The 16,201-nt window shown below is 46.2% G+C and overlaps 1 protein-coding gene across 1 annotated transcript in view; it reads left to right on the forward strand.

The window, feature by feature from the left end:
- The window catches only part of LOC138566724 (RAS guanyl-releasing protein 4-like), a 670,136-nt gene that overhangs the window by 490,892 nt on the left and 163,043 nt on the right, over nt 1-16,201 (forward strand). Inside the window, exon 12 of the mRNA XM_069644328.1 lies at nt 14,256-14,365. Coding sequence (XP_069500429.1) covers nt 14,256-14,365 — 110 coding nt within the window. The remainder of the gene's footprint in view (nt 1-14,255; nt 14,366-16,201) is intronic.

Raw genomic sequence — 16,201 nt, forward strand, 5'->3', positions numbered from 1 at the left:
GCTGTAAATCACCTAAGAACTCTTCAGCAAAAGTTCCAATATCTGGTTGAAAATCAGCTGGTGAGCATTAGAGGAAGGGGTTCATTTCCATTCCCTCCAATAGCTTTAGAGACCATCCAGAGAGGCACAAGTTGCCTGCTCCTACCATAGATTAATGTGTCTACAATTGTGACTTTATATACAGACATAATGTGTGGCATTTACATCCAAGTAAGATTGTCATTACTTGTTTTGCCTGAGATACACATTTCTCAAAGGAATCTGCTCATTTAAGGTTGTGGAAAAATACAACCCCAAATATGTGTACCTTTTCACCATTTATGTGGACTATAGTGCCTAGAAACTAGTTCCAAGCCCTCTGTTGCCTGTCACTGAGATAAACGTCCTTCTTACATTTGGGTATATCTCCTTTCTGAGATCGATGCAGTGAAAAGGCCTTCCCATCATAATTAGAAAAATCATGACCAAAATTCATATGTCCTTTACTACATGTCTGTGGAACTCAATGAAGGCAGGAAAACTGGATTGATGGATTTATCTCCACTAAATTCCTTTTAAACTGGACCTTCAAAAGTGAACTAAGACAGCCTTTCCTGAAAGGTTGTAAACCTTTTGGGATTTTCTTGTTCTTCTTAAAACTTGCATATATCAAGTCCCATTGATTCTTGATGATGTGTGCCCCTCTTTTGCCCATCCATGATTTTACATTCATCCCACTTTACCTGTCTCAGTAAAATATTGTAATAGAAGCTTACTTTTTTAACAAACACTTTCTTTTGCCTTCTTTTAACACATCTATGGTTTTTGCATCTATTTTTAAGTCTGCTACGTCTATAAACGTTTCTGATCTTTGATATCTATATTTCTCAAGCATCATAAAATAATCTATAAACTGCGCAGGTTCCTCACAATATTCACAATTACCTCATTATGGCATCCTATCTTGTATAAAACATTATTGATTGATTTGGTATTTTTTAATGCGCCTATACCCAAGTGTCTCAAGGCACAACAAGACAAGGTGGGACATAGAAGACAGACAAAGACAAACAATCCTCATAGGCCTTGTGACATTCAGATTGTGCAAGTGCGTTAACCACAGGTTCAAGGGGGAGGGTGCGGGGGAAGTGCAATCAGGGCAGCAGGGTTCTGAGTTGAGTGCAAGGAAGGTGGGAACTAGGAGGGTAGCTTAGCAGGGTAGAGGGAGGGAGAAAGTAGAGGAGAAAAGGAAGGTCTTGAGAAGCTTCCAAAATTTGAGGAGGTCCAGCTAAAGTCTGAGAGGGGCAGAGAGGCCATTCCAGAGTGAGGCACCTGCAGTGGAGAGAGATCTAGCCCACACTCTCTGCTTGGAAAAGTGACTGATCACAGAGAGTTAGAGGTAGTTAAGCGCAGGGCTCTAGAAGGAAGGTATTTAGACACAGAGATTTGGATGTAGTGAGGCCCACGTCCCTAGAAAGCCTTGTGGATGATGCAGAGGGTTTTGAACCTGATCCTTACATACACCGGGAGCCAGTGGAGAGATTTCAGGGCTGGAGAGATGTGGTCCCTGGGCTCGAGGACAAGGATAAGTCTTGAAGCCCTGTTCTGGATTAGCTGAAGGGGCAAAGCGCAGATTTAGGAAGATTAAGAAAGAGGCTGTTGCAGTAGTCCAGTCTGGAGAGAACCAGAGCGATGGAGACCGTGAGCTGCTGAAGGAATGTGAGGAAAGGGAGAATACCTCTGAGGAGGTGCAGCTGGAAGTGTGCCTTCTTGGCAAGATCCGTCATGTGAGGAGAGAAGGAGAGAGTGGAGTCAAAGATGACACCTAGGTTTTTAGCCTCACAAGAGGGTGAGGGGATGGGGCCCAAGCAGGGCGGCCATAGTGAGAGCAGGAAAGTGGGAGCAGGGTTCCCAATGAGAAGTATCTCTAACTTACTGGCATTAAACTAGTATTCTGAAGGGTACCTGATTACTGCCTTGCTCTGCCCAGGTTGGTACAATAATATCAAAAAACGAATGAGCAAGGTCAGGTCAATCTCTGCTGAAGAGTAACCACTGCTACACCCTGAGTGGGTGACCCCTTGTGTGGGTGGTCACAGAATTCTCATGAAACTGTTCTTCTGCACAAAAGGGTTTTATTTTGAAGTGCAGTGGTGTAGTAATACACTGGTATTTTTCAAAAAACATAGGACATTCACATTTGAGGACATACAAAGTGTAGTACCTAAGTACGAATGATCAAGTAGTCAATATTTGAGACATCTAGGTGTACAGTTTGTTCATTCTCTATAGGTTCCTTGGGAAGGAAGCTTAGAGAATTCAGTGGAATCATAAACATGTGAGGGCCCATAGAGTGTGGGCACAATCAAGAGTTGAACAACAACTTATAACACAACAGTGTTTCGGCCATTTTGTGTGGAGCTAGGTGAGCTCTAATGGTGTAGGCCTTCATCAGGACAGGAGTGTCTTTACGAGTGGAGGGTCCTATGTGGTTTGTAGGAGTGAAACAGACAAAGAACGTGTCAGGATGTACGTGGTCAGCAAAGATCTAGCAGAGAAAAGTTATGAATCCTATGTAGGGCGGATGCCGGTGCTTACCGAATCCGAGGAGCTTAGTGGCTCAGATTAAGAGGTGGAAGGATCCACTTCTTTAGGATGCAGTCGTCATCTGGTCAACAGGCGCGGTCACGACTGTAAGGGGATGAGGAAATAGGATTACTAAATGGCGCCCCAGGGGTGCGGTTTCTCTCTAGCCCATAGTTAGTGTGTGACTAGGGAGGTGGTGGTGTAGGTCTTAGCAGATTTGGTGAGAGTAGACCTAGTGGTGGTCCCACTAAACGTGGAGTGCGCCTAAATGGGATAAAAAGGGCTTCTGTCGAATAACAAAATGCCATTTATCAAGTGCACAGAAAACTTAGTGCAAATCTGTATTTAATACAATGTGATTAAAAAGAGTGCCCCTTCTCATCGGTCCTGGGGGAAGGGTGGACCGTGATCTATGTGGGCTGTGCAAGTTCTGGATTACGGTGCCACAACACGTGTCATGCAGCCTATGGTGTAGGTGGCATGAAGGGCTATGGGTGTTTAAATGTGCAGAGTCATGCTGTTTAGAGATTCCTTACAGTGAGGGTAGGCCTACCAGTTCCTGTGCATGAAGCCGCGTGCAGTAAAGCTTACCTATTGTCAGGGCATTCAGCTGCCAAGTTCGTTGAAGCAGCAGTGTGACGTCTCGGATGTCGAGGATGCAAGTGTGTTAAGTGCAGGCCAGGGCCATGTTAAAGAACAGGGGCCCTGTGGTGGGGTGACTACCTTCTTCTTCTTCTTCTTAATTATCGAATGCGTGGGCGGACACATGCAGGCGCTTCCCCATCCTAAAGGATGATGTGCACCAACCCCACCAATCAACACACAGGCCACACTTCCACACAAACCACCAGCTACCCAACCACAAACAACCACACCCCCCAATCCAACACCACCAGCCACCCCACCGCAAACACACACCTCCCACCACTCAAAACACCACCCAGCGAGCCCCGGAGACCGGCGCGCAGACCCGCAAGACCCCGGCCCATACGCCTACACATGCGCTTCAGGCGAGGCACCGCGCACCGCCGCCCACCCACCGCGACCAACCCGAGCGACACCCACACTTCCACATGAACCTCCAGCCACCAAACCACAAACAACCACTACCCCCAATTCAACACCACCAGCCACCCTACCGCAAACAACCACACCCCACCAATCCACACCAACAGACACAACACCCTAAACTCACACCACCCAGCGAGCCCGGAGACTGGCGCGCAGACCTGCGAGACCCCAGCCTGTACGCCTACACATGCGCTTCAGGCGAGGCACTGCGCGCTGCCGCCCACCCTCCGCGACCAACCCGAGCGACACCCACACTTCCACACGAACCTCCAGCCACCAAACCACAAACAACCACTACCCCCAATTCAACACCACCAGCCACCCTACCGCAAATAACCACACCCCACGAATCCACACCAACAGTCACAACACCCCAAACTCACACCACCCAGCGAGCCCGGAGACCGGCGCGCAGACCCGCGAGAACCCAGCCTGTACGCCTACACATGCGCTTCAGGTGAGGCACCGCATGCTGCCGCCCACCCACCGCGACCAACCCGAGCGACACCCACACTTCCACACGAACCTCCAGCCACCAAACCACAAACAACCACTACCCCCAATTCCACACCACCAGCCACCCAACCGCAAACAACCCCACCCCACCAATCCACACCAACAGCTACCCTACCACAAACAAACGCCCCCCACCAACTCACACCCCGACCCCAGCACCGCCAACTACTTGCCACTTCCAAACGCATCCGCCATCCGCGCGGGGTGACTACCTAAATGCCTGTTTGGAGTTGATGTAGGCAGTCAGTAGGGCCAAAATGCACGTCATGCATGGTGACTACCTAAATGCCTGTTTAGAGTTGATGCAGGCGGTCAGTTGGGCCAAAATGCAAGTCATGCAAGGTGACTACCTAAATGCCTGTTTAGAGTTGATGCAGTCAGTTGGGCCAGTCATGCAAGGTGTGGCCATGATGATGATGTCAGCCACTGTCAATCCCATTGGGTGTCAGCTGTCATATAGTATAGAATCAGGCCTGTGTTACTTCATTCCCACATGTTGTTCATGACAGGTATATGACATCAGTGGTTTATATCAATTTACAGATGTAATTACTTTAAATAAAGATTTGACAGAAAATCAAAAAACAAATTGTTACACATTGCAAATTCCTCTTTTTAGAAAATGGAAAGGATCTGTATGAAAGTCTGACCAGATGTAAGGTGGATGTGGTTTCTCAGAGAGCATCTGCAGCCATATTGTATAAAACACATTGCTGTAGATGGGTGTTCTGTCATAGGACATACAAACTGTCGCCATATTTTACAGGAAATGCTTCCACTCTACAGTTATGATCAAACCTTCTTTGACAGTTCGTAGTTTGTGGACCCATTTCTGTTCTAGTCTGGTCAGGGTTTTGTCAATGTCTCCACCTCTATGCGTGATGTTCACTTTCTGTAAGACACACCACTTTATATCCATGTTGGTGTGGTTCTTCTTAACATAATGTTCCACTAGTGGTTTGTCCGGTACCTTGTTTTTATACAAGACCAGTGCTCGCCAATTCGGGTCTTCACAGCTCTCATGGTTTTCCCAACGTATAGAAGTCCACATGGGCATTCAATGGTGTAAATAACTTGTTTGGTATTACAGTTTGTGTGAGTGAACTGGCAGGCCATGCATTTGCCACATCGGTAGCCTCTGTTGAGAAGGCGGTTTTTGAGAATTAGGAGGAATTGCACCAACCGTGACACATATGAGAAACATGCCACAGATCTACAAAACTGCCTTCTCAACAGAGGCTACCCGAGGAAATCCGTGAAACACGCAAGCAAACGAGCAGCAAACACGGACCGTACTATCTGCCTCACCAAAAAAGAACTGGACAGACTGGTATGCGTGACAACTTACAGACCCCTCAGCAATTTGATAAAAAAGACAATCAAGCAGCACTGGCCACTGATCAAGAACACTGGATCTCTCCAAAAAGTGCCCCTTTATGCCTTCAAGAAAAACCGCAACATCAAAGAGTCACTTGTCCATACGTTTCTTGAAACTCCAAAACAACCCAATACTCTATGGAACTTACCACCTGTCCAAGGACACTACCGATGTGGCAAATGCATGGCCTGCCAGTTCACCGCGACAACCAAAGTATTCACACACAAAGAGATCTCGTGGACCTTACAGGATCACACAAACTGTAATACCAAACAAGTTATTTACACCATTGAATGCCCATGTGGACTTGTATACGTTGGGAAAACCATGAGAGCTGTGAAGACCTGAATTCGCGAGCACCGGTCTTGTATAAAAAACAAGATACCGGACAAACCACTAGTGGAACACTATGTTAAGAAGAACCACACCAACATGGATATAAAGTGGTATGTCTTACAGAAAGTGAACATCACGCGTAGAGGGAGACATTGACAAAACCCTGATCAGACTAGAACAGAAATGGGTCCACAAACTACAAACTGTCAAAGAAGGTTTGAACATAACTGTAGAGTGGAAGCATTTCCTGTTAATATGGCGACAGTTTGTATGTCCTATGACAGAACACCCGTCTACAGCAATGTGTTTTATACAATATGGCTGCAGATGCTCTCTGAGAAACCACATCCACCTTGCAACTGGCCAGACTTTCATACAGATCCTTTCCATTTTCTAAAAACAAGAATTTGCACTGTGTAACAATTTGTTTTTTGATTTTCTGTCAAATCTTTATTTAAAGTAATTACATCTGTAAATTGATATAAACCACTGGTGTCATATACCTGTCATGAACAACATGTGGGAATGAAGTAACAAAGGCCTGATTCTATACTACATGACAGCTGACACCCAATGGGATTGACAGTGGCTGACATCATCATCATGCACCACACCTTGCATGACTTGCATTTTGGCCCAACTGACTGCTTGCATCAACTCCAAACAGGCATTTAGGTAGTGACCCCACCACAGGGCTCCTGTTCTTTAACATAGCCCTGGCCTGCACTTAACACACTTGCATCCTCGACATCCGAGACGTCACACTGCTGCTTCAACGATCTTGGCAGCTGAATGCACTGACAATAGGTAAGCTTTACTGCATGCGGCTTCATGCACAGAAACTGGTATGCCTACCCTCACTGTAAGGAATCTCTAAACAGCATGACTCTGCACATTTAAACAACCATAGCCCTTCATGCCACCTACACCATAGGTTGTATGACATGTGTTGTGGCACCGTAATCCAGAACTTGCACAGCCCACATAGATCACGGTCCACCCTTCCCCCAGGACCGATGAGAAAGGGCACTCTTTTTAATCACATTGTATTAAATACAGATTTGCACTAAGTTTTCTGTGCACTTGATAAATGGCATTTTGTTATTCCACAGAAGCCCTTTTTATCCCATTTAAGCGCACTCCAGGTTTAGTGGGAGCACCACTAGGTCTACTCTCACCAAATCGGCTAAAACATACACCACCACCTCCCTAGTCACACACTAACTATGGGCTAGAGAGGAACCGCACCCCTGGGGTGCCATTTAGTAATCCTACTTCCTCATCCCCTTACAGACGTGACTGCGCCTGTTGACAAGATGACGACTGCATCCTAAAGAAGTGGATCCTTCCACCTCTTAATCTGAGCCACTAAGCTCCTCGGATTCGGTAAGCACCGGCATCCGCCCTATATAGTATTCATAACTTTTCTCTGCTAGATCTTTGCTGACCACGTACATCCTGACACGTTCTTTGTCTGTTTCACTCCTACAGACCACAAAGGACCCTCCACTCGTAAAGACACTCCTGTCCTGATGAAGGCCTACACCATTAGAGCTCACCTAGCTCCACGCAAAATGGCTGAAACACTGTCGTGTTGACATGTATTATATGTTGTTGTTCAACTCTTGATTGTACCCACACTCTATGGGCCCCCCACCTGTTTATGATTCCAATAAATTCTCTAAGCTTCCTTCCCAAGGAACCTATAGAGAATGAACAAATTGTACAAGTAGATGTCTCAAATATTGACTACTTGATCATTCGTACTTCGGTACTAAACTTTGTATGTCCTCATATGTGAATGTTCTATGTTTTTTTAAAAATACCAGTGTATTACTACACCACTGCACTTCAAAATAAAACCCTTTTGTGCAGAAGAACAGTTTCATGAGAATTCTGTGACCACCCACACAAGGGGTCACCCACTCAGGGTGTAGCAGTGGTTACTCTTTAGTAGAGATTGACCTGACCTTGCTCATTTGTTTTTTGATATGATCTTACTGGCATTTAGACAGAGATCGGTTAAGGCACACCAAACCTGAATGGCGGATAAACAGTCAGCAATGAGCGAGGAAGGGGAGGAGGCCAAGGGTAGCCCGAAAGAGAGCTGGGTGTCATCCGCGTAACAATGAAAGTTAGAGCAGAAGGTGAAGAACAGATGGGTCAAAGGGGCCAGATAGACGTTGAAGAGATAAGGAGAGCGGATGAAGCCCTGAGGGACACTGCATGTGGAGAGAGAGGTGGTGGAGAGAAAGGAACCTAGCTGGCCCTGAGAGGGCTGGTCCAGCCGGAAAGATGTCAGTCAAGCAAGAGCCTTATCCATGATGCCAAGGATCTTGCAAAGACGATTAATTAGGGTGGTGTGGTTGACCGTGTCGGAAGCAGAGGAAAGGTCCAGGAGGAGGACAGAAGGAGAGCTGGAGTTGAGGTTAGAGAGCAGCTCTTCACAGGTGTTCAGGATGGTAGTTTACGTGCCTCTGGCTGCTCTGAAGCTAAACTGATAGTCATGGAGACAACCAATATATTCAGTGTGGAGGGTTAGCTGGGAGATGGCAAGCTTCTCAAGGAGTTTGCCCAGGAAAGTAGTGATAGAAATTGGGCAATACTAAGCAAGTAGGGCCCGCAGATGGCTTTTTTAGGAGAGGGTGCACAAGGGAGTGCTTGGGAAGAGAGGGGGAAAGTCCAGTGGCAAAGGAGCGATTCCAGAAATCATCCAAGGCTGGTCGAATGAGCATGAAGGAAGGTGGCGGTGCCAAGGAGGGCTTTGCCCGGGAGCCTGGGAGTTCAAGTGAGAGGAGAGAAGAAAATGATCGGTTCGGGAGAGTGGAGAAGTGAGAGGATTGGAGAGGTGGATGTCTGAGGAAATGAGAACATCCAAAGTGTGTCCGGCTGAGTGTGTCGGACCAGAGGGTGGAATGGAGAGGGCGAGAGAGCCGCATAGGTTGCACGGAGGGGCCAGGGGAGTCCAGGTGGATGTTGAAATCCCTGAGGAGAAGTTTAGAGGTAGAGGCAAGGAGAGAGGAGGTAAGGTCAGCCCATTCAAAGAGGAAGAGGGCGAACTGGCCAGGTGGCCTGTAGATGGTGGCTAAGGACAGAGAGAGGCCAAGTGAAATAGAGAGCCTGCAGACCAGGCATTCAAAGGAGGATTAGGCCTGAGTGGGAATGATAGAAGCAGGGACCCACTCAGGGAATATCAGGGCCACTCCACCCCCAGGCCGATTGAGTTTGGGCTCGGAGAGGATCTTGTAGCTCTCAAGGAGGAGAGTGCCAAAACTTGTGACAGAGCTGGGCGTGAACCATGTCTAGGAGAGAGCGAGAACATCCAAGGTCTTCAAGGAGGTCGTAGATGTCAGAGGAGTGTTTGACGGCAGAGTGATCATTGAGAGTAGCTATGTGGAGCAGGTTGCCACTTTTGAAAGACTTCCAGGGGGTGGAAGGGGTACGGAAGTGGCTGAGGTGCCAGATAGGTGGTAGATGGAGGTGTCAGAGGAGCCAGAGAGGTGGTAGATGGAGGTTGCAGAGGAGCCAGAGAGGTGGTAGAAGGAGGTGGCAGAGGAGTCAGGAAGGTGTTAGCTGGAGTAGCAGGAGAGGGGAGGAAGTTGATGAGATGCGGGAGATGCCTTTCATGAAGGAACAGGTTGGGCCCTGGAGCATGGCAGTGCCATTTAGATAGACATTAATGAAGGCTCTGGAGGGCAGCAAGGAGGCCAAGAGGACTCCCACTGGGTGCCACCATTAATGGGAAAGGAGGAAGAGGGAGAGAGAACAGCAACCATATGTGGAGTCCATAGGTCAGGAAGGGGAATGACAAAGAGGATGTCGGTGAGAGTCTTTCTGGTGGAGGCACTGGCATAGGTATCGGTGGTGGGAAGCCCTGGGTTGGATGGATATCCTCCTTGAACTTTTCCCTTCCAGACTTAGTGAGAGGGGTACAATAGGAAATAGAGTAGCAGTTAGAGAAGATGGGAGAGTTTGAGAGCACCACAAGGTGTCCAGGCGGACGTAAAGGTTGGTGCAAGAGGGGAGAGAGAAGCAATAGAAGCACAACACAGCGCTGCACCACACAGGATGCACAACGGGGAGAAAGGGAGGGGGTGCAACAAAGCAAGGAAGCAGAAGACGAGCACAACCAGGAAGACTCAACAGCGGGACAACGTAAACCAGCAGTGGGATGGAACAAAATTGAGGAAGACACAGCGAGCAACAACTACAACAAAAGCAACTGACACAGCACAACCAGGCGGACTCAACAGAGGGACAACATAAACCAGCAGTGGGATTGGAACAGTCGAGGAAGACACAGAGACAACTCAATTTAGGTAAGGGTAAAAGTCCTAGTGAACAACAACAGCACACCAACAGTAAATCAGCAGTTAAGTAAGAGCGGTAGTGGATCGTCAGTATGACCACCGTAACCTAGAGAAGGGGGAAAAAAAGCCCTAGAGCACACACATATGCAATAAGGCAAGGACAGGCAGGAACTACTCACCTAGAAGTGTAAAGAATACAAGCTAATATTCACAATTATGTCTGGATGTGACGCAAGCTAATATTCACAATTCTACCAGATCCATAACTGCCCAAAATGTAAGTTGTGGCTGACTAACCCAATTAGCTTGATGCAAAGTATGTTAACCTTAAACATTGAGGCTAGAATCAGAAGGCTTCCCTATACAAGTGGGGTAAATGCGTTCTATGGCTAATAAGCACAAGTAGGCTGAGTGCCCGGAAAGTAGGATGTTTGGTAATGAGACGGGTGGGGTAGTTAATGGAATACAATAATGGCTATACCCCCTACCAATACCACGTTTACCTTATCAGTCACTGCTGGTTGACAGCTGCAGGCTTCCCAGGCTAACATGGGCCAACACGGTGTGGAGCTGCTTCCTCAGGATCTGCCCTTTGCTTCTGGACCCTTAGCTGCAGGGGGTTACAACAGGCAGTGGGGCTGCCCTACTGAGATCCAATGAGTGGGCAGCAAGGCCCAATCAGGTGTCTGGGGAGGGGTGGGAGGAGGGAGTACCCACGAAGGAGAAGGGGTAGAGGGGATTGTGGGAAATGCAGGCCGCGAGGTTGCAAGTGCACGGAATAAGGCTCAGAAGAAATAAAAAAGGCAAATATAATGACGGGAGTGTGGGATGGCAGATAAACTCACCGCAGCCTTCCAGATGAAAAGTGAGCCACACCCCAATCAGGGATCTGTGGAGGGGTGGGACGAGGGAGGAACCAGGAAGGAGAATGGACAGAGTGGATGGGGTTGGGGGAGGCAAAGTTATGTGTCCTGATCATATATTTTCAATTCATTCTTCAATTTAATCTGGAACGTGCGGTTGGAAAGTGTAATGTTGTCTACCCTTATCACAAATGTCCCATCCTTTTTGCCACAATTCGATACGTTTCTTCTAAGAAGATCCATTATTGCCAACAATAATAGAATGGTTTGCTCTCCAAGTTCTTTCAGTTTCTATTCCTTCTTGCATGTTTACATTATTCCATACTATTACTGACAAAAAGTATGATAAAACAGGGTCTTAGAAACAAAATAAAGATAAAAAGATTGGAATATCTAAAAAGTAAAAACTTAGTGTTGCAGGCGTTAACAAATAGTTCAAAAAGCCATGATATGGGAGAAGTCAGAATGGCTTATAACATGCCCCATTTAAATGTAAAATGGCATAAATAACAGATGATTTATAAATGTAAACAGCAGAAATGTTAGCATTTGGCCATTTAATAATAATAATATATATAAAATATAAGAAAAATATTATATTTTCTGATTTTTTGTGTACTTTTATAGCTTTATAATATTGTCCAGGAAGGTCCAAATGATAAGTTAGCACCTTCTTAGAGAGCCCAGTGGCAATTCTGTAGCGCATACATATTGGTCTTATTAAAGTGTGCATTTAATTGTATAAATATTAGAACTGGTCCCCCTGTGACCCTCCAGTCTAATGTATATCAAAGTAAAGATTGTGTTAAAACAGCATTTCCATTTCAGTACAACTTTGGGCGTAAAAACCACTAGCCTACGAGAAAACTTAAAGCAGGGCAGATATTGACTGTTAAAACTAGATGAAAAAAATGCATACATCTCCTTTCTACGTTTAGCAGATGCGACAGTCTCCCCTGAAGAATGCTCACTGAAATTGTAGCTTAAAGAAGTACTGGGCCCTTGGCATTTTTCCGTAGACCCATTGTAGATGGGATTTCATGGGGTAAGGCTGGCTTAGTAGCACAAGTGTGGCACATGGTGGAAGGTGAAATGTGGGTTGGCACACCTGAATTGCTGTGAAGTTGACTTCAGCCAAAATAGACGCAAGTTGAGATGCCCCTGTAAGGAGGAGCCATCTCCTTATCGCCTCCCTGATGTTTTATGTGCTGTGACTTTACAGCAGCTGTGCAGCGTTGCTCGTTTTAAGGGCAAATGAAAAGATTTGCCAAAAATGTGAGCCCCTCACTACTGACAAATAACAATTTAACTCCCAGAGCCACCTGTGCCATAACAAAGGAGAAATAACCATTTGCAGGGATGTCATTTGGGGGTCGCCAGAGGTCGCAAGTGCGACCTCTGAGGTCTCCCTTACGACCTCTGTGGTCTCCCTTGCGACCTCTTAAAAAAAAAATATATATATATATTTTATTCTTTGCATTGTAAGCTCCTGGGCTCTGGCCAGTACCTTGTGGCTCTTTAATTCTGGAGTGGCTAGCTTTCTTGTTCAGGCCCCGTTAAAAAAAGAAGAAAAATAAGAACAGGAGTGGCACAAGTCTAACACTTTCAGCACTGACCCTAAATAAGATAGAATAGGAATGCCAAAAAAATTGTCTTTCTGGAATTCTATACAATAATTGCTAGACTCATTAAAGGTTTATTTCAGGCACACTTCAGGGGGTGAGTCACTGATTTTGTCTGTTCTTAAACGCCTCAACTCAACCTTTCATCCTTCTGAGGTTGATAAATGGGTACCAACACAGGTTCGGTGATATTGGGTGTATATTTACCGCTTAAGTGTAAGTGCTATATAATAACACATCATTATCATTTGGTCATGGACGCCTGCTTGCATTCACAGTAATTTGTTAATATGGGCCTATACACACTCGATACATATGGCGATCCATTCTTGTATGAAATGTACATCACATTATAGTGATATCGTAACCATATTTTTCGTAGTGTACAATGCCATGTGATGCCACTTCCTGTTTTGTCAACGGGTGAAAGGTTGGGTTCCATCCCTACCCGCGATATCACTTCTGTGTGGGATCAAATGACATCACTTCCGGTGATGTCATCAGGGGGTCAAGGGTCATGTGATGTCACTTCTGCTACCCCTGGCATTTTGGTGAAATGACGTCCCTTACAATTTGCCCATCAGGCTGCCCCTCACAAGTACAGTCCAGCAATACAATCACAGTCAAGTCTCTTCTGGACATGCGTGCTAACAGTAACCCCAGGCACGTGCTTCTTCCGCTCTATTTCGGGTCATCAGTTGGATGCAGAATCTCTCCAGTCACAGAAAGACGAGGGTCCCGAAAGCATAGAGAGACTGCCAAAGCCACTCTCAAACAGCAAAGATATTGTAAGCTTTAACTGCAAGAAAGAAGGTAGCAAATATGCTAAAACATTTGTAAACAGAATTGTAACTATTTAATAGTTAAAAAAACATTACAAGTGGAACTTTATTTGAATCATTCCTTCTCACTTCTACCTGCCACCCTCCTCATAAAACCTTCACTCCAGTGTAAGTCTTCCTACAAGCAGACTTGTCTCTCTTGAAGACATACATTCTGAAAGGCAGGCCTAAATGTTGACCAGAGGTCGCAGTGAGCAGGAACTAATGAGGATAGGGTTCCAATGTATTGTATACTGTTAATAGTTCCACTACTTTTTACAAACATTTTCACAGTTTTGGAACTGTTCACAATCCCCTTTTATAGCATACCTCTTCCTTTTAACTGAACTCCTTTAAAGCTCATCACTTCATGTGGGCTCCTGGGAAGCTGCTAAGCAATGACACAAAAGTGCAAAGCATCCGTAAGTGCAGAAAAAAAAACAAGCTAATACAGTAGTTTCATCTACATGGGAATCTGTGTTGACCAAACAGACCAGAAAGTCTAAGAAAACCAAGCTTGGAGACTCCCTTCTTTAACCCATCCCACCCCACTGCCCATCTATCCCCGAATACCTTAATACTTGTTTCTTTTCTATGATATCACTCCCACCCAAAGCACAGCTGTGCCACAGGTCCACTCCTTTTTTTGGTTAAATGTCTACATGTGATGTTGGCATGTATTATATTGATTGGTTCTAAAGACAGTAAAAAAAAGAAAAGTTTAAAAAAAAATATTCAAGACAAACTGTACTCCTTCCTTTCTGCTTCTGTAGACTGTGTTCAAGAATTACGACCCAGAGCAGCACGGCTTCATCTGCCAAGAAGACTTTGAGAAGATTGCAGCTAGCTTCCCCTTCTCCTTGCAGGGGCTGGAAAAGGACCGGTGAGCATGGAAGCATCACTTAACCATACATTTCTGTAAACAAAGAAGGGCCTGGGGTTGGCGTGCAAGGCATGATATCCCTTTTCAGAGACAGCTGGCCAATTAAGCGCAGTATCATCAAGGTTTACCACTTTTAGGCCCATCCATCTACCCTTCAAGTTCCTTGTCCCATTCTTTACTCGCGTGAGGAAAGTGTACTGTACCCTCTTTCCTTCTAGTTTTTGGTCTGTGTTGCAGACAACAGCAGAGGAGGTCATTGCTCTGAGTGCTGGTGCCCCTGATGGGTGACGGACACCAACAAGGCTGCAAGGATAAGCTTGGCTCACAGGGCTCCCACTGGGGCTTGGGATTGCAGGAGTCTTTACCTTTATTTGAGCCAGCAGGAGAAGTGAGGTAAGCACCATTTTTAACCAGCAGAGCCACCGGGCGGTGGTGCAAGGACCTGCTGGCTGAACAGAGGACACGGCTGGCTTCTCCAGCATCTTGATTGGTACTTACAAACTACTGTAAAGCACCACAATCTTGATCCCAAGGTACAAAGCACCCCAGACTCATGCGCTTTTTGGAGGGTCCGAAGACTTATATAGTTGTGTTGTAAGGTAAATAAAACTGCATGTTTTGGCCCTTGCAGGCTCTCTATTAGCCTATGTCTTATTTAGGTCCTTCTCCCCAACTTAAATTGGGCCTTCAGGGAATCTGGGTGTCATTTCCTTCTAGACTCTGTCAACTTTACAGCTTCCCCTTCGGTTGCTTGGGATTCATTTTTGCATAACATCTTCGAGGGATGGAGTAAGTCAGCCAGAAGAAAGCCTCTTCCCACCAAAACTTTGGCTATGGGGGGAGATTCCATAATCCCATCATTACCCCTAGTGTCTGTGATGACTAAGACTGAACTCCTAGATTTCATGAAACAGGGTATGGCCCGCAACTACATTTTCCAGGAGGAATCAGTTGCTAAAAAGGAGTGCTCTGTGCTTGCACATGCTTCCTGGGTGTTCTCTTCTCCCCGTCTTTCTGCAGTTCTTTGGATTATGAGTAGGGGGAGGGGTAGAGGACGATTTTGGTAGTGGATCGCAATGGGAGGGTTTAATGTAGGGATGGTCTCCAATGGTGTTACAGTACCTCCCTGTAAATCTAGATCCCAGACCATGGTTTTTCTGGCTCATAGATATTTTCTCAGTTTGTTACACACTGGGCCTCATTACGAGTATGGAGGTAGCCATGGTGCTATTAGCGCCATGGCTACCCCCATACCGCATACCGGGACCAGGTTCTTGGATTGGGGACTTACCGGGTCATTCCAACCTTGGAGCACCCGGTAAGTCCCCATTCTGAAAACCATTCCCCATTCCCATAAGAGCCCCCATAGGGCTCGGTGGGAATGGGGAAGGAGCTAATAACGGGCCTACAAATAGCGGGCCCGTTATTAGCTCCCTGGTCCCTTAGCGGCTTCCACTAAGGGCGGTTGGTAAAACCAGCCAGCCTTAGTGGGATGCGCTAAGGGACCTCGTAATAGGGCGGTAAGGGGTTAACAACACCGGCATCCTTACTGGTGCCGTTAACCCCTTACCGCCCACCTCGTAATGAGGCCCACTGTTTCAAAACGATTATTTCAGTATTTAGGGATTTAGACCTTATGAGTAGTGAAGAAATCCTTTATGCCTTGATAGTAACAAATGTGATCCATTTGTCTGAGATGTTGAGAGTTTCCCCAAGTCTTTGAAATTGGGCAGAAAGCTGGACAGTCTTTCAATGCAAGAACTCTATGTCCAAGGAGGATTTTCTCCTTGTACCCCACTTACAAGATATATGCAGCCCCAAAAAGATCATATACTG

The sequence above is a fragment of the Ambystoma mexicanum genome, chromosome 2p, assembly GCF_040938575.1.
Source record: "Ambystoma mexicanum isolate Mex_15411 chromosome 2p, UKY_AmexF1_1, whole genome shotgun sequence".
Lineage (NCBI taxonomy): Eukaryota > Metazoa > Chordata > Amphibia > Caudata > Ambystomatidae > Ambystoma > Ambystoma mexicanum.